The 21,603-nt window shown below is 44.4% G+C and overlaps 2 protein-coding genes across 7 annotated transcripts in view; one reads left to right on the forward strand and one right to left on the reverse strand.

The window, feature by feature from the left end:
• The window catches only part of NT5E (5'-nucleotidase ecto), a 40,600-nt gene extending 24,514 nt beyond the window's left edge, over nt 1–16,086 (forward strand). Inside the window, exons 4-9 of one of the 2 annotated variants that reach the window (XM_069489041.1) lie at nt 8,398–8,595; nt 9,627–9,781; nt 11,267–11,372; nt 12,568–12,717; nt 14,045–14,245; nt 15,923–16,086. In XM_069489041.1, the coding sequence (XP_069345142.1) occupies nt 8,398–8,595; nt 9,627–9,781; nt 11,267–11,372; nt 12,568–12,717; nt 14,045–14,245; nt 15,923–16,086 (974 nt within the window). The remainder of the gene's footprint in view (nt 1–8,397; nt 8,596–9,626; nt 9,782–11,266; nt 11,373–12,567; nt 12,718–14,044; nt 14,246–15,922) is intronic. The other variant, XM_069489042.1, reaches the window with a different exon arrangement.
• A 105-nt stretch (nt 16,087–16,191) lies between these two features.
• Nucleotides 16,192–21,603, reverse strand: part of SNX14 (sorting nexin 14) — an 81,331-nt gene continuing 75,919 nt past the window's right edge. For all 5 annotated transcript variants that reach the window (XM_069489039.1, XM_069489036.1, XM_069489038.1 and 2 more), the window contains one exon: nt 16,192–16,220. The gene's annotated coding sequence lies outside the window, so the exon portion shown is untranslated. The remainder of the gene's footprint in view (nt 16,221–21,603) is intronic.

Genomic DNA, 21,603 nt, shown 5'->3' on the forward strand with positions numbered 1-21,603 from the left:
CTTGGTTTGCACCCTGATACTTTCTGTTCTGTTATTTAATTTTTTAATGTCAGTTACCACCCATCACATTAATTTTATTGTATTGTAGCCAGCCTGTATTTTTTAAAACTCAGCTTCACATGAGACATGACTAAAACAGTGCATGAACTGATTGCCTCCAAATGTTGATAGTCGTTCCAGTTTCTTTTGATTCTAAGAACAGTGCTCATGCAGATAACCCTAGCACTGTGTGACCATTGTCACGACAAAGGGTAGAGGAAAGGACGTCCCCCTACCAGGCTTACAGAATGTTAAAGTGTTAGAATGCAAATGCTTTCTCTAAAGGAGTTAAATGCTAGAGTCATGTTTTGTTGCCTTTAGAGAAAAAAGTAGTACAGTGAGTGCAGGTTGAAGCCTGCAGCTGGAGGACTGTTCACTGTGCCACCCTTGAAGGGACTCCCAAGATGCTGTCTCTCTGTTTGCCTCCCAATATTGTAACTGAATTTTTGATTCTGCAAGTCAATCTGACTAGCTGTGGCTTTGGGTGAGGGTAGGCATCACTTTCTATATTTGCAAAGTAAAGGGGTGAGAATTGTTAATTCTTTGAGCCCTTCCATCCTGTTCCCTAGAAAGTCGTCCATGCATAGAGCCTTACTTTGCAAGATTTGGGGAAGTAAAAAAAAAAAAAAAAAATTGGTACAACACCTTATAACTTCCTTAAGCTACTGCAGTGAACTTATGCCTCCAACTGCTTTGAGGCACAGACCAGCGGCCCCCTCCTCATCACTGTCATCTGATAGCCTCCAAACAATCTCCCACATCCCCAAGAATTTAGCACTCAGTTTCCTATCTTCTTCTCCACTCCAGCTCCTACCTTCATCCTGGCAGGGTGTCCATGTAAGTGGCTGATCCAGTACTGAGGCTCCGAGTCCCTTGAACCCCTCAACCCCATGACTGTCACCTCTACTCCATTTCACCACCTTCATTTCTGGAGCCACAGCCTGGACTTGGTCATCTCCAAAACTCCAATTCTCTTGTCACAGCCTCCTATCCCTAAAGCTTTCTCACCCCCTTATTCCTTTCAGAGCTGGCCTTCAGCCATATTAAACCTCGCGTCTGTTGAACTCCTCTTTCCCTCCCAGTCCAGCTAGCTTCATGTCTCTCTTCTTGCTAGCCTGGAAGCATCCATCCTACTTTGGGCCATGCCATGGCTGAGACACAGAAGGAAAGGTGTCCAGTATAGTTGAATGAATGTCAACAAGTGCTGTTTCTTTAAAAGTAAGATTTCTTTATTTGATGGATCTGGGTGTTTTTTTTTTTATTATGTACCTAATTTTCATTTCTTCTGGATTTAGGCACACATTTGTTGAATATAACATTCAATCTTATTCTTATTTAAAGAACAGAAATTATTTTAATGACTACAGAATTTTGCTCTTAAGACAAATGGAGTTCACAACATAATTATAAATCAGACAGACCAAGAACCTGCTGCGTGTTCTTCCTGCTGCCACCAGGGCAGGTGCACGGTCTGAGGGGCTGGGTGCATCTCTGCTGTGTTAGAATAAGTGAGGGAGGGTGAAAGGCTGTGGTTGGTGTTTGCAATTATTGTCTATATCCCCATCAATTTTCATCCTTGTAGTTTAGATAATCTTGCCCTTTAGAAAAAGAAGACAATTTCATTATTTACCACATTCACAGGACAGGGAAGGAAACAGTCTCCAACAAAGAACCATTTCCTTTGGGCCTTCTACAAGGACTGCTGACGTCTGTGCTTTACTGAGTGAGCTGGGAGAATCAGCTGAGGGGCAGAGGTGTGGCTGGAGGCTTCAAAGACGATTTCCCTTGGTCTCTTTGAATGTGGCAGGCACAGGGACTGACTTGTTCCAGTGGTCACCCACTCGGGTCTTTTCAGTAAACCTCTGGCCGCAGCCCAGTCTCAGCACCTGCTTCCTTTACAGAGCAAAGCTGAGCCTTCTGGTGAGCGATTTCTGCAGCCACACAACACTGAACAGTCTTAGCTGTCTCAGGAAACTGCTTTTCCAGGCAAAGTGAGACTTTCCAAAACCAAAATCTAGAAAGAATGACTATAAAACAAATGACAGTCAAGATCATGTGGCAGGGTTGAGTTACAAGAAAAGCTGATGTCCAACTAGTGTGAAATCGTAAGCCCACTCATACCACGAGGTAGAAATTGCTTCCTGGGACCAAAGTTTGTGTTTCCTTAATTTGCTGCTTGATGGTCTTCCGCAAAGGATCTCATTCCTCCCACTTTCACTGGGCAGTGGCGCGGGGTGTGGAAAGGGTTTGGGTGCTCACAGATCCAGTTTCCTCCCAGCTTAGTCACTCCTGGCTGTCTGACCTTGGGCAAGTTACTTACCCACCCTGAGCATCAGCATTCTCTTTTTAAAAATGGTAACAGTGATGCAGCTACCTCAGAGAGTTGTTGCAGGGATTAAATGAGGTCATATATGAGCCCTAGGTCCAAGATGAATATGTCAGTTCTCTAATATTGTGTGTGTGTGTGTGTGTGTGTGTGTGTGTATACTCTCTCTATATTGTATATATGTTAAGTAAGGCAATATATGAGCAGAACGGGACCCTAGAACATGGTAGGTTTATGACATATATATAGTTAGGGAGAGAGAAACAGAACCCAATAGGCTATATTCTATTGAGTTCGGTTTCTCTGAGGAACTATAGTACAGAAATATTTTACTGAACAAAATGGTTTCTCCTTAAAGTGTTCTCTGACACCCTCATTGCTAATCATACATATATTTTTTTTAATTCACAAAAATTATATTGGTCACTACCATAAGGTAGCAGGACTACAAATAGTTTTTTTTCTTCTCCATTTGCCAAATATTCTGTCATGCTAGTTTTGCTTTTATAACATCTTTTAAACATAACCTCTCTAAACCCTATGAACTTAACCATTAATCCTAAACTTGGACTATTATAAATATTTTTGTTAAACAAAAAAAGAAGATATCGTAAGTTTGAGAACCTAAGCCAGATTCACAAATGACCCGGGATCTCCTCACCTGTCCAAGGCAGGAACCCCGGCAGGCAGTGCTCGAACAAGCAGCCCAGGCGTGCTGCACGCGGTTCTCTTGCCCTCTCCCAGGCCTAGAAACACTTAGGGCTGGGAATCCATGACTGCTCATCTGTAAGAGAATTCCCCAGTACTCTACCGTAATTTGGAACCAGAGCTTTGGCCTTCCGACCCAGATGGTCCCCAGTCCCCGTAGACAAGCTTCTCTGAAGTGAGCTCTCGACACTCCGTCACTTACCAACCTGACCAGAATGAATGATTCATCGGATTAGCCATTAAGACCACTCACTGACCACACACGGCATTTTGCACTAGATGACCACGCTGGCAATACCTTCCCCCGTTAAATGCTTGTTTTCCCTAAAAAATTCATCGGGAGTGTATCAGTTTATGATCACATGTACCTGCCTTTTCATCTCAAGACATAAAGTTATTACTTGTGAAAAGAGCACCGTTAGTAAGTGGAACTACATGGGACTTTACCCCTTTTCCCTGCTCCATCTCCTCGGAGCAGCCGCTCCCGGGCTCATGAAGATGAAGCAAAGACCACAGGCCTGGCCCTGCTAGGCAGTGGGAATCCAACACACTGGATGCTCGCTCAGTGGAGCTCTGTAAATATTTGTTGAATGAGTGACTAAGTATGTGATGAGCTGTTCCCACCCTGCAGGGCTCCCTGCGTTGCCCTACCTAGCCAGACTTTGGCACAAGCCTGGATTGGATTTCATGGAGGATTTGTGGCCACTCTGGGAGCTACTGGAAGATGCATAATCTCTTTTAGACCTCCCCGTTGTCATTGAAAGACCAGGGACAAGAATTTGAGCAGTAAATCAAAGCGTGTGCAAAGCAGAGTGACATAGTCTGGGCATGGATAATAATGCGTGGCCCCTCGAATTCCCTGAAGGAGACGTGACTGTGTGTGCATCATGGTTTGGTACAGAGATGGCTGAAGAGACAGTGACTCGCTCCTCTGGTTGCTGGACGCCTCTTGACCGGCTGCGGTGACGGAAGGCACGCCCCCTCCTGGACAGCTGGAGCTGCTCCTAGATTAGAGGCGGCAGAAGCGGCAGCGGGCCTGACTAGAGAGCCAGAGGAGCTGAGCGCAGAGGTTCTCTTGTGGCAGGGAACCCAGCTAGGGCCAGGCTCCTGTCCCAGCTGGGCTCCAGCCTGAGCAACTTGGCTTTCCTGCTTAATCGGTTTGCCTTGCCACAAAATTTTCCTTGTGTGCAAAATATGCCCATAGCTTAAAAAACAAAAATAGGTTAAACTGCTGTTGGTTTAAACCACTAATCAAATCTTTTGTTTTACAAATTTAGGAAATAAAATTAGGCTCAGAGACTCAATGTCTCTCCCAAGGTCTAGAAACCAGGTTGAAACTGAGCTGGCACCAAACCCATTCCCCCGGTTCCTGTCTTCCAGTTCAGCCTCCCTTCCACCAGCTCCCACCCAGCTCCACGAGCCCAGGACGGTGAGCTGAGGGGAGCAGTGGGAAGGGGCTGCCACTCTAGCATCGCTCACCTCTGACAAGATTCTGCCACAGGGAGAGCATAGAAATCTCGTGTGGTCCATGGGAGAGTGTTGGCTAAACTCCTTACGTTTAGTCATTCAGCAAACATTTATCTACACACCTCTGTGCTAGACACACCCTAGAGACACGCCTCTCCCTCCCCTCATGGAACTCAGTGTCTTCAAAGGGATACTGACCCTGATCAGATTTTTAAAAATACATAATTATGCAAATAAATAAATCATATTATATATAATTACGAAGCATGCTATGGAGAAATACAAGATGCTGCGAGAGCATGTAATGTTAATAGAAGGACCTGGCCAAGTCTAGGGGGTCATCAGTGAGTTTTCCCCAAGGGACCAACGTTAGGGCCAAGATCAGAAGGACAAAGAGATCCAGGAGTTAACCTGGTCAATGATCATCGATATCTTTTTATTAAGCACTTTCCTTGAGTCAGTGTTCATTTGCTGCATTAACTTCTTTCATCTTCCCAACAACCCTGTAAGGTAGGTATTGTTATTTTTCCATTTAACAGATGAAAAACTGAAGCAAAAACATGTAACTAATCCACATGTAGGCCTCTGGCTGCAGAAGCTCCTAGTCCACATAGGAAGGCTCCCACTCCAGGAAAGGGAGGAGGCTGATTGCTGAAGGGCAGGATGAATGTTCTTACGAAACTACCAAGATAAGAAAGGGGCACATCGTGTGGGTGATGACATTCACGTTAAAAATGTTAGTGGTTTTCCTGAGGCCAGTAGGAAACATCTAAAACCAGGGAATGCATGATCATATTTATCTATGTTTTAGAAAGACCAGTCAGGCCGCGGTGTGGAGACTAGAGTAGAAAGAGACGAAGAAGAGACCTCCGGAGACCAGTTAGGAGGCTGTCGCCGTGACCCAGGTGCGAGATGATGGTGGCCGGGACGGTGGCTTGCCTGTGGAGACATAGAGAAGTAGTCAGATAAAGGCAGTGTCTGGTGGGAGCAGGCACTTCCAAGTAATTTGAAAGAGAAACTCAAGTCCCTTGGAAATAAGCATTTGAAATATGCTAATTACCAATTATTTTTATCCAGTCCTTTTATAGGGGCTCCAATTCGGGAGTTCTTATACCAGGTCCTAAGTGTGTTAAAATCATGGCATGGACTGCCTGCCTTATAACATTCTATTTTAATATAATTCGGCCGACTGGAAACCAGGTCAAAGGCCTGCTCCCTGGCACCCCTGTCTGTTATGTGACGCTCGGAGGGCAGTTGTCCAGACCTGCACTTGGCATCGCCACCTTCCTGGGCTCCCGGGGCTGAGCCCTGCGAGGTTCCTTCAAGGCCCGGCACCATGCTAGGAAATGCTCCCTTTATCAACTCCAGATGTCAGTCCACAAATCCCGATGAGTCAGGTTTCTAAAGATAGATATATGGCTCTGTGTGGAAAGAATATTTGGGGCTGAGCATCTTTGACTGAATGGTATGGAATGGTGTGGGAAATGTGAAGCCGCTTTCTCTGCCAGTCACTTCTGGGATTGCCGAATCGGGGGCGTGGGAGACAGAGGGCTCAGCTGTGGAGGAGACAGAGATAAGCCAAACTAGACCGGTTATTGCCTTAGTGACATGGTTAGTGTCCTCCTTGTTCCTGATTAAGTCCATTTAAAATGCTGATGACATGTCTTTCGTTCGAACAAAGAACATGAAGATCTTTCCAAACTAGGGAATGGTCCCTGTCAGATGGGAGCTGAGAGTATGAGCTCCTATTTGCAGAGTGCATGCTGATCTGATGAGGCATTTCCCCAGATCGTCGGATTCCTAACTTTTACGTTCTGTTTAAGCTGGGATATTTCTATGGAAAGCAGAAAATAAACGCTAGAAAGTCAGGCTCGCGGTTCTCCTGATGTCTGCGATTTAGTGCTTTTTCCCCCTGGACAGGGTATTCTCCGCCACCTTGTGGACATTCGGGGAACTTCACCTTCCCAGGCTTCTCTGCACTCGGAGGAGGAACTGGCTGAGAAGCTGGGACCGGGCTGCCTTGGTGGTTACCTGGTCCCCTGAAGAGCAGACCAGGCTCCAGGCTTGCCCACAAGACCAGCACAGAACAGGATGAGGGTGATTAGAGTGTTAACCTTCCCTGCTACTCTACCATGCATCAGCTCATGGGCCTGTCGCCTTCGAGGCAAATGGAGATGGAACAAATCTCACTGGATCTTAAGTTGGATACTTCTATAAAAGTAAAGTTCCAAGACATTTTTTTTTGTTTTTTTCCCCAAAGGGAACAAGGAAATGGGAGACTAAGGTTGGCAACAGCTATTTGCTGCTTATGCAGTGCTGGCATTTGCATACTTTTGCCCTGTGGTTACTGAGCTGAGAGAGGGCTGCTCTTGGCATAGAAACATGGCGGGTGGGTCCTTCATAACATGCTACCCCAGCTTGTCTTAGGTGAAGCTTGGGACACAAAGGTGCCAACCCTGGGTTTGCATGTGTTTTGGTAAGTGGCCTTTGGCAGCCAGCTTGCAGACTTTATGAGACGAGCACATGGTAGGCTGTGTGGACAGTGGAGAAAACACAAATCCAAGGCCTCACAGCCCTGCTTTCCAATCTGCTCCCCGTCACGTACCAGCTGTCACCTCGGGTACTTTACCTCTGACAGTCAATCTTCTTGTAAAGCACTGAAGGACCTGTCTTGTGGGAAGCTTGGAGGACTACCTACAACAAAGCCCAGAGCCTGGCTCGTGGCTGACTCTCATAACTGGTCCATGTGCGTCAGCAACACGTGCTGAAGTCCTCTGGACCCTCTGTAAACATCCCGCAGAAAGGACTAGTCATGGGTGTGATGAGGGAGGAGATAGAAACAGTGGTGGGGTCAAGAGTGTCTGTTCCATAGTCTCTGATTCAAAACAGCCCAAACTATGTCACTGTCTCCGTGGAGGTAAGATGTGAACCACAGTGCGCCTGAAGGAGGGGCTCAGTTAAAGAACTTAAACATGCCCGGTGATTAGAGGCAGGGCTGCATGCTCCCTGGGTGGCCACGCTCCCCACCCTCATGCAGGTGCGTGTCTGGGAGGCGATGGTGGGCCTCCCGGCTTCTGGGTGATGAGTGGCCCCCAAACTCTCCCCCACCACCCCTTTGAGACAAAGGCCTGCAGAACCTGACGTGTGTGAGGGCTGGCTGGGCTGGCTGGGGTGGCTGGTGTGCAGTGCTGGTCAGCCCCCAGGGTGGATGTGGCTTTTCTGAAAGGCACCTAAGGGGATGCAGAATTTACCAGCAAAACCCAAGGGCAGCTCTTTGTCATTTTTGCATTTTCCATTAAAGACTCTAAGCTTTGGAGTGTGCGTCTGGGGTTTTTAGAGATCGCCATCACCTTATAAGGGAAAGAAATACACATTTATTGAGCACGTACTATGTGTTGGCACCACACTAGGAAGTTTAGACATTTAAGCCTTTCAACAGCTCTGTGAAATAGGAGTTGTTATTTCATCCATTTTACAGGCAAAGAGACTGAAGTTCAGTAAAGTGAAGTGGCCTGGCTAAGCCACCTGGCCAGTGAGAATTGAGCCAGGGTCAGGATGGAGCTGGGATAATCTTAGCGGTTTTACACCTTTGTGTGCCACACAGCACCAGGCACAATGCCCTGGACTTAGGAAGAGCTTAGTAAATGCCTGTTGAGTGGAGAATGGAAGGATTCATGTGCCAAAAGGCATTCGGAAACGGGCAAACGCCCAGGCAGGGCTCTGAAAGACCAGCTATGTGAAGCAGCAGCTGGCGAATCATCAATTTAAAAGTCACTGTCATCCGGCCGGTGGCCTGCTGGCCTGCCGCCAGCCGTGTACAAGGGCTGACTTGATCAGCTTTGGCTCTTTTATTTCAGGCAATCCACCTTCCAAAGAGGTGCCTGCTGGGAAGTACCCATTCATAGTCACCTCCGACGATGGGCGGAAAGTTCCTGTGGTCCAGGCCTACGCTTTTGGCAAATATTTAGGCTATTTGAAGATAGAGTTTGATGAAAAAGGAAATGTCATCTCTTCACATGGAAATCCCATTCTTCTAAACAGCAGCATTCCTGAAGGTATGTGAAATTCAGGAGAATGTCCCACCAATTCAAAATTTAGATGGCTGGATATTCCCCCTCTCAACCTCTTTTTAAAAAATGTTTCAGGAATAAACTATAATACTATTGAAGAATTTAGCTTCTCCCTGGAGTTTACCCTCCTCGTGGAGAAGGAGATTTCAAACACACCCAAATGCCAAGATGCTCATTTGCTTCTCTGAGTCCTCTCAGCACCAGACTCTGCATCGCTGCTGCTTCTGCCTTTTAAAAGCTTGGTCCTGACGTGCAAAAGCCACTCTCAGCTCATGCCCAGAGGAGAGCTGATTATCGAAGCAAAGGGGTTCAAACTGGGCAAAGTGGGGCTCAAGCCCTGGCCCCCGCACTAGGGGCCATGTGCCTTGGGCAAGTTGCCCAGTCGCGATGGGCCTCAGTGTCTTCATCTATCAAATGAGGGAGTACCTTTCTCACTCTTTTGTCTGGGACTCAGAGTAAAAGTACATTTTTATGTCATTCATTTTTATATCATATACATGAACACATTCCTGTGTTTGTTTCTCATCTGACCTTTTCTGTTTACCATAATCAGATCAAGAAGGATGAGGGGTGAGGAACCACTGTGTTTAGGAGAGCCTGTGTGGTCACTACACAGGCCTCTCCATAGCCAGATGGGGAGGGGACCAGGACCACACACCCAGCAGCACCCCAGCAGCCTTTGACACCTGCCCTTGGGCCTTTCAGAGCCCCTACCGTTAATGCTATCCCAGGCAGGCCAACAGGTAGCTCGTACAAATGTGATGAGTTGATATTAAGATGTTCAGCATCTCCTTAAATTAAGATTCACTCCAGGTCTATTACCAAGAAACAAAATAGAGGTTCCTAAGGAAATTTCATGGTTAAAACCAAAATGTACACAAATATGGTTAAGAAATATGTACTCACAGGTAAGCTAGATGATGTTTGATTCCTTCTCCAGAATTTAGCCTACTGTAAGATCTGCTTTAACCACAGGCTACCTTCTTTCCTTCCTTTCTTTCTTCTTTTTCTTCTAGATCCAAGCATAAAAGCAGACATTAACAAATGGAGGATAAAACTAGATAATTATTCCACCCAGGAACTGGGGAAAACCATTGTCTATCTGGATGGCTCCACCCAGTCGTGCCGCTTTAAAGAATGCAACATGGGCAACCTGATTTGTGATGCTATGGTGAGTCCGCTGCGGGAGAGGAGGGCCTGTGTCTGGGGAGGAAAGAAAGAGGAGGAAGGATGCAAAGAGGGACCGACTGATAGTTGCAGATCGGAGATTTTAAAAAATTAGTGCCCAGACAGAAGCTTGGTGTGGTTTCATACTGAGTTCCTTGGTCAGGTGCTTGAAGTAGATCAGGTGACCATCACTTTATTGCTTTACAAGAACTAAAACCTTTAGTTCAAGGTGTTCTTCTTAGATGTCTGAATTTTGGATTTTTTAATTTTTTTTAGTAAGATCTGGATACACAAACTCTGCTGCCCTGAAGATGTTGACATGGTAGATAAAGCACATCTGCTTGGACCTAAGTTGTCCAGGCTGTTTTTCCCTGATCTGTCCACCTAGCTCCTAGGCCTTGTGTGACTGGAACCTCTTTCACAAGCACAGAATGAGGACACCCAGTTAAAAAGATCCTAAGTCCCGTGGCTGAGCGAGGTTGGCCGCGAGTAGCGCCCTGGTCTACTTGTCTGTAGCGGACTGGCTTCGCCAGCTCCCCGCGGCCGGACCCACCACTTCCACAGGCTCACGGTGTGCGCCCAGGGCGGTCATTTATTTGCCAGTGCTCAGCACGTGGTGCCCGGTTCCCAGGTGCCTGATGTACAACTGCACTCAATAAATGATGCCAAGTAAATGACAACGTTCATGCTTTCGGAGATGAGACTCCTGGTGGCTGCCCAGCACCATGCGGTCAGCAGGGCAGAAGGGGTTGAAGAGGAGCCAACGTGCAAATGTTCAGAGAAAGGTTTAGAAGGAAATATGCCAGGCTGTTGGCAGTGCTCACCTCTGTATTCAAAAGGCTAGGGCAAATGCATACGAGAACTTTTGCTTTTTGCACTGTTTATTCTCAAATGAGCATATATTCATGTTATTTGTTACAACTAAACATATATTTTGTAAAAGAAAAGTAAGAATGAACGGGATTCTCCCAGTTTCAGGAGGCTGTCCCTGTGCCCCTAAAATTGCCAAGTTGGGAATTGGCTGGGGACGTAGACATGGAGGCCAGGTTCTTTCTTGTTGGCATGAGGTCTGGGGTTGAGCAGGCTTTAGGGCCCTGCCCCCAAGAGCAGGCATGAGACTCACCTGGCCCTGGAAGAACCTGTGCAGGAGCGGGGCTGCAAGCCAGTCTACAGAGGAGGACCAGTCCTGACACCAGGACTAGCCCCAAGAGACCGTTTTGCTAAGGCCTACAAGCCTGAGAGTCCGAGGTTTCAGGAGAGGGACTAAGAGCTCTCTGTATCTAAGAGTCTGGCACAGGACTGGTCACAGTATCATATTTTTGCTTCTTGGAGCATAAAACTAGATCTAATTATAGTCGAGAAGTCTCTAGGAACACGCAAGCGGGGGAAAAGTAGCTTTATTTCCTCAGTAGAGTTAACCAGATTCCCAGAGCTTATTCTAAGGAAGAAAACCCAGAATAGCTAATGTAAATTTGTGTTGCTGTTGCAGATTTACAACAACCTTAGACACCCAGATGAAATGTTCTGGAACCATGTGTCCATGTGCATTTTAAATGGAGGTGGCATCCGCTCGCCCATTGATGAGCGGAACAATGGTATGCTCCCCCAGCCCGGCTCCTCCCCGGCCCGGCTCCTCAGTGGCGTGTTGTGTTCTGTCTCTGATCTGCTTTCCTGCTGCGGCTCCTGCCCTGACCATGACCGTACACAGCCTCAGCTCATCTCCGCTGCCAGCCATGTACCAGAATGTCAGTCGTTTCAGTTAGGGTTAGCTGTTACCGAAGTCCAGGACCCAGCCTGAAAACACACACACAAGCTTGTGCTTTCTTATATGTATTCACACACAGAAGCAGCAGCTAGGGTTAACGGAACCCAAGCTTGGTTTAAATTTCTGACTCACAAAGCTAAATACTAATTGTTGCTGATTTATGCAAAATGTTTATTTTGAATAAATGTTTATTTTGCAAGCCTTCACCTTGGCATCTGAGAAGAGAAAGACAAAAATCACCAATCTTCAGTACGAAATGACCAACACTAAGGTGCTGACATGGAAGTAATATTCACTGGGTGCCAGGCAGGTGGGAGGGGGCTGGTGGGTAAACTCACAACTAACAGGTGCAGAGCGCACTGCATGGGGGAAGGGCACGCTTGTAGCTCTGGCTTGGGCGAGGCAAAGGCATGATATGTAATCAAAATGTTCGTACCCCCATAATGTTCTGAAATTAAAAAAAAAAAAAAAGAAAAAGGGAAAAAATCACCAATCTTCTGTGCTGGAAAACATGCCACAGATTAAAATGTTATTTTATTGTATTTATAGATATCCAAGATAATATCATACAGTAAAACAAATAAACTAGACAGATGTTCAAGACACTCTTGTAGACCTCCCTGATATATTGTCAGCACCCATCAGCATCTGTATAAGGCCCCAAGCTCATCTCATTGTCACACAGCGGGGACAGGGGACAGGGACACACTGCCTGTCTGCAGGAACTGAGCAATGCCTAACAATGCCCTGCAGACCCGGCCCCAAGCCAGGAGATCCAAGGCTGAGCATGGCGGACTTTTGAGGCACAGCCATTTGTGAGCTCCTGTCATCTTGCCCAATGGTGGAGGGCAAGGCCAGAGGCCTCTTGAATCCATTCCCTCCCTAAGTGTCAGGAACCATTTAGACATAGCTGATGCTGCTCTGACGGCCCCCTGTATCCTTCCCCAGCCCTGAGGGAAATTGGTCTTGGGGTTAGCATTTTCTCAAGCTGGTTTCCTTCTTGCCTTATCTGTGACTACCCTCAGGCACGATTACCTGGGAGAACCTGGCTGCTGTGTTGCCCTTTGGAGGCACATTTGACCTAGTCCACTTAAAAGGCTCCACCCTGAAGAAGGCCTTTGAGCACAGCGTGCACCGGTATGGCCAGTCCACTGGAGAGTTCCTGCAGGTGGGCGGTAAGTCACCCATCCTCCGGGGCTGGCTCGTCCAAGGTGATGTGGGTTGCCTGCTGGTGGGCTCAGCTCCCCCTTATCAGGACCTCTGTGGCCAGGCTTGTTTGGGTTTTCCCCCATCCAACACCAATACATCAGTTTTTAATGGCTGTGGACTCTCAGAGCCACGGAGACTAGGTTGCGGTCCAAGGCCCAAAGTTCCGGCAATGAGCAGTATTAGCCGAGTCTTATTTGGTCATGAAATGGGCCCTTCACAGAAGCTGGCCCTCCAAACTCTAAGCACATCAGCGGCCTTGAGGTCTAGTTTCTATTAAAATCTTGGGTGTTTAAGCATTCACTATTCTTTAAAAGCGATCCTCTCTTCAGTTCTATTTGTAATTGCCTGGAACCACGCCAAGGTTCAAAGGAATGCTGCCCAATCGGTATTAACAAGGATGATTTCTGGGAGGGACACGAGAACACCTGATTCCAGTCCCCCTGTAGCCGGGGGCAAGTCCTCCCCCTCTCTGAGCAAAGCCAGAAAACCCGTCCTGCTTCTCTCGTAGATTGCAGTGAAGACTGAACGGACATAAGTGTTTCTCAAATTGCCAAGGGCTTCTGAAACACTTTTCTTAACAATTAATTCCACATACCAGTGAATTAATCCTTTAATAGTCTTCTTTTACTCAGAAACCATTTTCTGGCCTCATTTTTTGACTTTAGATTGTGGCCCCACTTGGTGTAATCACCTTGCCAAGTCGTCCCTCTGCAGAGCACACTGCTGAGATTGAACGTCTGGGGCAGTGGGACCCCTGGCCTGCTTGCCTTGCGGGTAACCCAGACATCCTTTATTTTCTCACAAGGGAATCAAGGGAACAGCAGTGTTTTGATGCTCTAGCAAAGTACTGGGTAGCTGTTTGGTTTGTGAAAGTCACCCAATCCCAAGTTATTACCATTTAGTAGCCTTCAAAATTGTAAAATGCTCTGTGCCTTATCTATTTCTCATTTTCTAAAGCCATTGACCCAAGTTAGTGGACCAATTATTTCAAGATTTTAAAGAAGGAAAAAAAGATGTGGCTTCTCCTTGCAGGGTCACCGTTTGCCCATTCTGGTCCAGAGCTCATTTTCTTTCCAATGGTCCTCATATCTCCTAGAAGGACTAACAGATAAGGCTAATGAAGAAAGGGTAGCTGCAATGTCACCTCAATTCTCTTGATGAAATTTCACTCAAGCTCAAACTAAAGGAAAACCAAGGCCAGTGCCCCAATTCCAGAGGTCGGCCAAAATCCTTTCTTTAGAAAACAGAAATCTCCCTTTGGATCCAGTGAAAACGGACTCATTTCTTTTCTAGGAATCCACGTGGTGTATGATCTTTCCCGAAAAACTGGGGACAGAGTAGTCAAATTAGATGTGCTCTGCACCAAGTGTCGAGTGCCCAGTTACAGCCCTCTTAAAATGGATGAGGTGTATAAGGTGATCCTCCCGAACTTCCTGGCCAATGGTGGAGATGGATTCCAGATGATAAAAGATGAATTATTAAAACATGACTCTGGTAAGCACGAGTGTCTCTTCCTTTCCCTATCCCAAAGACTCAAGAACAACAGAGCTGGGAGGAGAAGGGGAGCTACTCGTGGTGCGAGGGGGGCAAAGCCAGAACCCAGATCTTGTCCCTCTCTTGCAGACTCTCTCCTGTTTGCTTGGTGGAAAACAGCAGCACGGCATTGGGAAATAGATACCCTGTCAGGCCCCAGCACACATACACATCCATCCAACCCCAGGAGAAAACCATGTTTCAATCAAAAATGTTCTAAAATTCTTTTAACTACATTTAAGCAGTTATTTAAATTGTTAAATATGAGTTTTACACTTAGAAAAATCACAGCTCTGGAACTTTAGATTGGACATGGAAAACCATCATAGTCAATTCTCTCAATATTCTTTCTTGAAGCAGCTTTCGGTGTGAATAGGTCAGGCAGCAGTGGACGGGCGAAGCGCCCTCCTTTCGGCACAGTGGGTTGATGGAACAAGTTATAGGCAAACAATAGGAAGTCACTTTTTGACATCAGTTGGTATTTTCGACAGCATTGATATGCCAATCTCACTTTTAGAAATCCTATTGAGAGCCACCTCATGTGCATGTAGAACACACTTCCCCTTCTTCCTAGGACAGGAAGCAGCATGCTTGCAAGATACATATGCCCTTCTGGGCACCTCTGGGAAGCTCAACTAGGCTCCTCCTCAGCCTTGCCATAGTGGACCTGCCATTTTAGCTGCCTAATCCAAGGAGGGTGGAGGACAGAGTTGGACCAAAGGAGACCGCCCTTCCTGGGAGGAAAGGCGCTGGCAACTTCTGTCCATTCCATGATAGAAGATGGAAGGGCAGGCTTAAAAACCTGATGAGACAAAGAGGGTGATGGCTGGGCATCACCCAAGCCCAGACTGATAGGTGTTAAAGAGAAGGCACTCATGCAGCAGGCTGAGGGAGCCCGGACCTGAGCATTCCCAGCCCTGGCTATACATTAAAACCACTTGGGGAGCATTTTAAATTAAATACCAATTGGTATTGGTATTGGCCCCAGCTCTTAAGAGATTCTGATTTAATTGGGTTGGACTAAAGTCTCTTCCAGTGATTCTAATATACACCCAGGGGTGAGAACCACTGCAGAGAGAATTATTTTTTTAAGTATTGGAGTGATATTTTTAAAATAAAATTCTGTTGGGTCCCCATGGGTTTGCTGTAGCTATAGGCAATTAGTGTATCTTTATCACCTCTTCTTGCTTTTGGAAAGGAAGCCCCATTGTTCCACCATCAATTATGTGAAAATAATTCTTGAGCAGGCAAACAAAAACAAGCCACTTTTATCTCTCAACTAATTGTTCTTGACCCAGTTCCCTAACGCCCTTGTTCTGGAAAGGTTCAAAGGCTACGATGGGAACAATTTCTTTCTTGAGTCATCTCAGAGCTGAGGGAACTCTACTCTCCCCAATTGCACAATATTGAACAATGGGCACAGTTCACATCTGGAACATGAAAAAGCAATCAAATTCTTTGCACTTATGATCACCAGTGTTCCTGTCTTCTGTGACACTTTACCCCTGCTTAGGAAATGAGTATCTTGCCTTTTATAATTACAAAGGACTTTAAAGGAAAACATTGGTTTTTCTTCCTCTCTTGCTGTTAATTGATAATTACTTTTTCTGTAGTTAAATAATGTATGTATTTTTCTAGGTGACCAAGATATCAACGTGGTTTCTACATACATCTCAAACATGAAAGTAATTTATCCAGCAGTTGAAGGTCGGATCCAGTTTTCTGCAGGAAGTCATTGCCATGGAAGCTTTTCTTTATTATTTTTTTCATTTTTGGCAGTGATCTTTGTTGTATACCAATAGCCAAAAATTGTCCTTGCCATTAAGGTGTGAAACTGCATTTTTTTTTTCAAGTGAGATTCAAATCTGCCTTTTAGGACCTGGCTTTGTGATTACAGATCATCCTCGCAGGCTCCTAGAAGCTGAAGCTTAGAGCACTGTAAAAGAAAGAGACTGTCATTATCACTCAGGGTCAGTAACACAGTGAATTAGACAGAAAAAAAATTAACATAGGGCCCTCCCTATGAGGAGAAAGCCAACTACATTTAGTTTCCATATCCAAATTTCAATAAAATTTTATTAACAATTTTAAACCATAGATAAAATTTTTCTCCCTTTTATCCATTTCTAATCCATCAAACATCTTATGTTTACACAGAACTTTATCATTGATAAAGGGGTTTTAAGCACATTGTCTCATTTGATGCCCACAACTTTCATTGGTAGGAAGACAAATGTTTTTCCCATATGACAGATGAGGAAACTGAAGCTCAGAGGGTTGATTTGTTCACGGCCATACAGCTAAAAGTGACAGATCTAAGACCTAGGTCTTTTGAACTCAAGTCCATCACTTTTCAACTAAATCAAGTTGCTATTCAGAATAACAACTTCATATCGCCTCTCTTCAAAACTATCAATAGCCCAAAGCTCATGGATGACAAGTCTTTATTTCTAGTCTCTCATTTTTCCCTTTTTAGCTCCTGTTGCAATAGTGAGTTTAATGGACTAAACACAGGGTATCATTCTCTCTTGCATTACCCATGTGCCTTTGATGAGTCAGGGAACAAACTGCAGTGGACAATGGGAAGAAGGGCTAGAGGCTGCAAAAGGCAGTCAAGGGACAGGGGAGAAAGGGAAGGGAAGAACAGGACACCAGGACTAATTTACATTGTAGAAGAGAAAGAGCTAAAGGGCAGTTAGATGCGTTTGATACTTGCTAAGAAGCAGCAGCAAGGTGCCTGACATATGGTATCAACTGTTATTAATTTTATGAGATTCCACCAGCTCTGCCTCTGTGCTCTTTCTTCTTCCTAACATGAAGGTATCATGAGATGAGAATCTTCTAAGCTAAGCTATTATTCTAAACCTGCACCTGTCCTTCCCCAACAAGATGCCAGCACTGCAATTATTCTAGTTATACCGCACCCACCCAGCTATAGAAAATCCAGAGCTCCAGAAGACAAGAATTGATTTAAAGTGATATACATAAGATGTTTGAAATCACACTGCCTCTAATTCTGAACAATCACTGTAAGTCATTCTCAAGTCCAGACATGCCAAGGAGTGGGTCCCTGAGTGGATGCTCAGGAAATAGCCATACTGATGAAATTATTTATTCCCAAAGAACAAATGCTTGCGGTAGTAGAGGAACCATGTGAGCCTGCTCAGCTTTGCCTAAGAAGAAATGGGAGCCTTCACCTTAAAAATAGTGAGCAAACAGCAGCTAGAGGTTTGGAGAGGTATATGTTTGTTTCTTAACGTTTACAAATATTAAGTACTCTTGATACTTATAAAGATTTTTGCAGTAAAATAATACCCTCAGTCTTATGCACATATAGATTAGCTATTAAAAAAAATAAACATGTCAGTCAGATTATACAAGGACAATTAGAGAAGGTGCATTTGAGGTATATTTTTTATGCTTGGCCAGTAAAATAGGATAAATCCTATTAGAGCACAATTTTTTAAAGAACATTTTTGTAAGTTTTCTAATTATGTGTGTATGTATTGTGCAGTGGTATGAGAAATGACCTTGAACCACTTTGCAACTGTAGATTCAAAACAATAAAACTGAAGATATGCTGTTTGATCTTTGATAGTTATTTCTTCTCTCAAACACCTGTAGCTCAAGACTGTATGACTAAAGGAAAACTGACAGTTTTTCACTTGTATCATTTCTCTTGATCATAAGCCCCTTAACATCTGATAATCCTCCATCTCCCCACCCCAAAAATGAGAAGAAAAATGCATGCAATTTTTAAGTAGGAGAGAAAAGTGAGTATTTTAAGGAAGAGTACTAAATTTTCTGGCTTTGATACACAGAATCTAATGTAAATTAGATTCTGTGTATCAGTTTTGAGGCCTGTACTGATTTCCTAAAAATAAAATTGTCCAAGTTAGTGCTGAATATTTTAATTATCTGAACTGGTTGTTTGCCTAAAAAATCTTCCTCAAGCATTCTGATAACGCAATAGGCCAGTTTTGTTACACCTTGATCAGACACATTATTTGTTTAATGCTTTAAAATTTAATTCCAGTGTTTATTGAATGGCTAGTCTGTATTCTGCTGCCTTATGTGGAGGAAAAATAGAAAAACAAAATAAGATGAACAAACAAAAATACCAGGCTCATTTAAACCATCTGGTAGCTGTCTTACCCTGTTTGTGCTGCTGTAACCAAATACCATAGAATGGGTGGCTTATAAACAGAAGTTTATTTCTCCTACTTCTGGAGGCTTGGAGAGTCCAAGATCAAGGCACTGGCAGATTCAGTGCCTTGTGAGAGCCTGCTTCGTGGTTCATAGATGGCACCTACTTGCTGTGTCCTCACACCATGGAATAGGCAAGGCACCTCTGGGGCCTCTTTTATAAGCGGCACTAATCTCATTCTGGGCCAGGCACGGTGGCTCATGACTGTAATCCTAGCACTGTGGGAGGTCAAGGGTGGAGGGTCACTTGAAGTCAGGAGTTCGAGACCACCTCTGAGCAAGAGTGAGACCCCGTCTCTCCTAAAATTAGAAAAAAAATTAGCCAGGCGTGGTGGTGTGCACCTGTAGTCCCAGCAACTTGGGAGACTCAGGCAGGAGAATCGCTTGAGCCCAGGAGTCTGAGGTTGCTCTGAGCTAGGCTGATGCCACGGCACTCTAGCCCAGGTGACAGAACCAGACTCCGTCTCAAAAAAAAAAAAAAATCTCATTCTGACCCTCATTACCCAATCACCTCCCAAAGGCTCAATCTCCTAACACCATCACACTGGTGATTCGGTTTCAACTTAGGAATTTTGGGGGGGACACAAACATTCAGATCATAGCAGTAGCTGCCTTCAGTATTTTGCTACAAAGAATAGGTTGGGTTTCGTTGAAGAAAATTTAGGCTGCTGATAGTTGTCCGTTAGAAAAAGTTGCTTCCTCTGTGAGTAGGTAGTCCCACGGATGTACGGCTTGGCAAGAAGTCATTACTGCTTGCCAAATTAGGAAAAGTTCCCTGTATTCGTTTCCTAGGACTGCCATAACGAAGTACCACACACTGGGTGGCTTAAATGACAGAAATGTATTGTTCCACAGTTCTGGAGGCTCTAAGTTTTAGGTCAAGTTGGCAAGGTTGGTTCCTTCTAAGGGCTGTGGGGGGAAAATCTGTTCCATGCCCCTCTCCCAGCATCTGAATGCCTCAGGCATCCTTGACTTAGAGATGGCATTCTCTCCATGTCTTTACATCTTCTTCCCTTTGTACATGTCTGTCTCTGTGGTCAAATTTCTCCTTTTTGGAAGGCCATCAGTCATACTGGATTAGGGCCCACTCTATAATGACTTCATCATAATCATCTGCAAAAACCTATTTCCAAATACAGTCACATTCAGTTATAGGGAGTTAGTACTGATGTCCTGCCACAGGATGTCAACATCTGTTTGGAGGACACAATTCAACCCCTAACAGTCCCCAACATGATCTACATAATCAGCTGCAGCAGCCCTGAGGCAACCAGAAACTTCTGTGTCCTATATATTTTTCAAATGAAAGCTTATAATTGTTTTTTTTGTGCTGGCAAATAGGATTCATTTTAAGTTCCTTTGGCTCCACTACAGCAAAACAAAAGGAAACCGTTTTCCTAGCCAATGTAGTCCCAAAGAGGAGCCTTGGATTTTATAACAAATTAGGTGGATCTCAAATCTCTAGTGAATAGTACCTCTGAGGTCCCTAAGAACCTAAATTAAATACTTCATGAAAAACATTCAGTTAATAAGCTAGCTAGGGTAGGAAAACAATAAACTCTGATCCATGACAAGGATGTGTGGCATATTACCAACATCAATGAAACAAATGCAAGAACTTGCCTGTAAAAAAAAAAAAGGCAATGAAAATTATACTACGCTCATTTTTCATTGGGCTACTTAGTTGCAAATAAAAAAAAATCTGTTATCAGGGACATTATCAGAAGGGTATTAGCTAGCTTCCAGAATCATCGAGAAACTTAGAGTCAGCTCTGAAAATGGACAGCAAGCAAAGAAAGTGAGGCATGGCTAAAATTCCGCCACAGAAACAGCCTTAGTACGCAGTTCTGGTGCTGTAGGTCCTGGACAGAGGCTGCAGTGCTGCTGTTGGCCTCCACCGCAGCTAACACCCAGAAGGGCCTTGGACTATTCTTGTGCCTTGGTATCTTGCCTCCAACCAGATGAGAACATCTAATTAATGGAGCCTGGTTCAAGCCCAAGTTGTTTTTATAACGATAGAAGGCCGAGTGAGGAATTATTAATAACTCCAGCCTTTTGGCTTCCATAGTAGAAATCAGTGCCCCCTCTCACAAGTGCCTTAGAATTCCTCCAAATAAGATGTTCTAATTCTGGACAGTCAAGAATGTCAAATGGCCCTATGAATATTCCGTACAAAAAAATGTATGAAATGTTAAAAACAAAAATCGTTACCTTCTAAGTCTCTCTTGAACACTATACTGAGTTAACATCTCCCCAACAATGTACATTCACATATGTGACATCCAGATTTTTATGAAACCCAAAAATGCCAGGAAAGTAAACAAAACTACAACCTTTTTTGGGTAAGACAGTCATTTAATAATTTGTAAGCATGTGAGTAGTGAAATCAGCCCCTCAGATATTTCCAGATATTATTTTATAAAAAATAAATATAGCTAATCAAATTCTTAATTGAGCTTGATGTTTTTTAATTGGATGTTGATATTTTTCAGATCTAGATGCCACAGCTGAAGTAAGGAAAGCTATACATTTGAAGGATAAACTTTAATACGCTTTATTTTACTGGTAAAATCACAATGCACAGACTTTGCATATTAGCATTAATACAAACAGTGTTCCTGAAAATTTCACCAACTCATCACATTGTGAAACTTTGATTTTGGGTCATAACTAAGAAATGCTTACAGCATCATTCCTGCTCCTCTATAGCAGTCAAGCTTTCTTCATCTAGCCTTACCACATCCCTCATCAAAAATCTATCTCTGAGTAAAACTGAAAATATGGGGCTATAAAATCAGAGATCCCAGACACTACTGCAGAATAAAAGTCATAATGAACAAACTAGTAATGCAACCTCAGTAACTGTTATTCTCTCAAACTACAGCACAGATAATGTAGGCTGCTGGTTCCTTGAATAACCGATCACTGCTTAACTCTACCCTTCCCTGTCCTCTTCAGGAAAGCCCACAACAATGCAAGTGACTGAGAGTAGCATTATAGGGCTAACAAGGAAGATAATATAATTCACATTTGAAACATAAATTTTAAAAATAGATCACACAGAAACTACAGTACTTAAATTTTATCTCCTGTAACAAATTACTTGCCACCCC

The sequence above is a fragment of the Eulemur rufifrons genome, chromosome 15, assembly GCF_041146395.1.
Source record: "Eulemur rufifrons isolate Redbay chromosome 15, OSU_ERuf_1, whole genome shotgun sequence".
Taxonomy (NCBI): domain Eukaryota; kingdom Metazoa; phylum Chordata; class Mammalia; order Primates; family Lemuridae; genus Eulemur; species Eulemur rufifrons.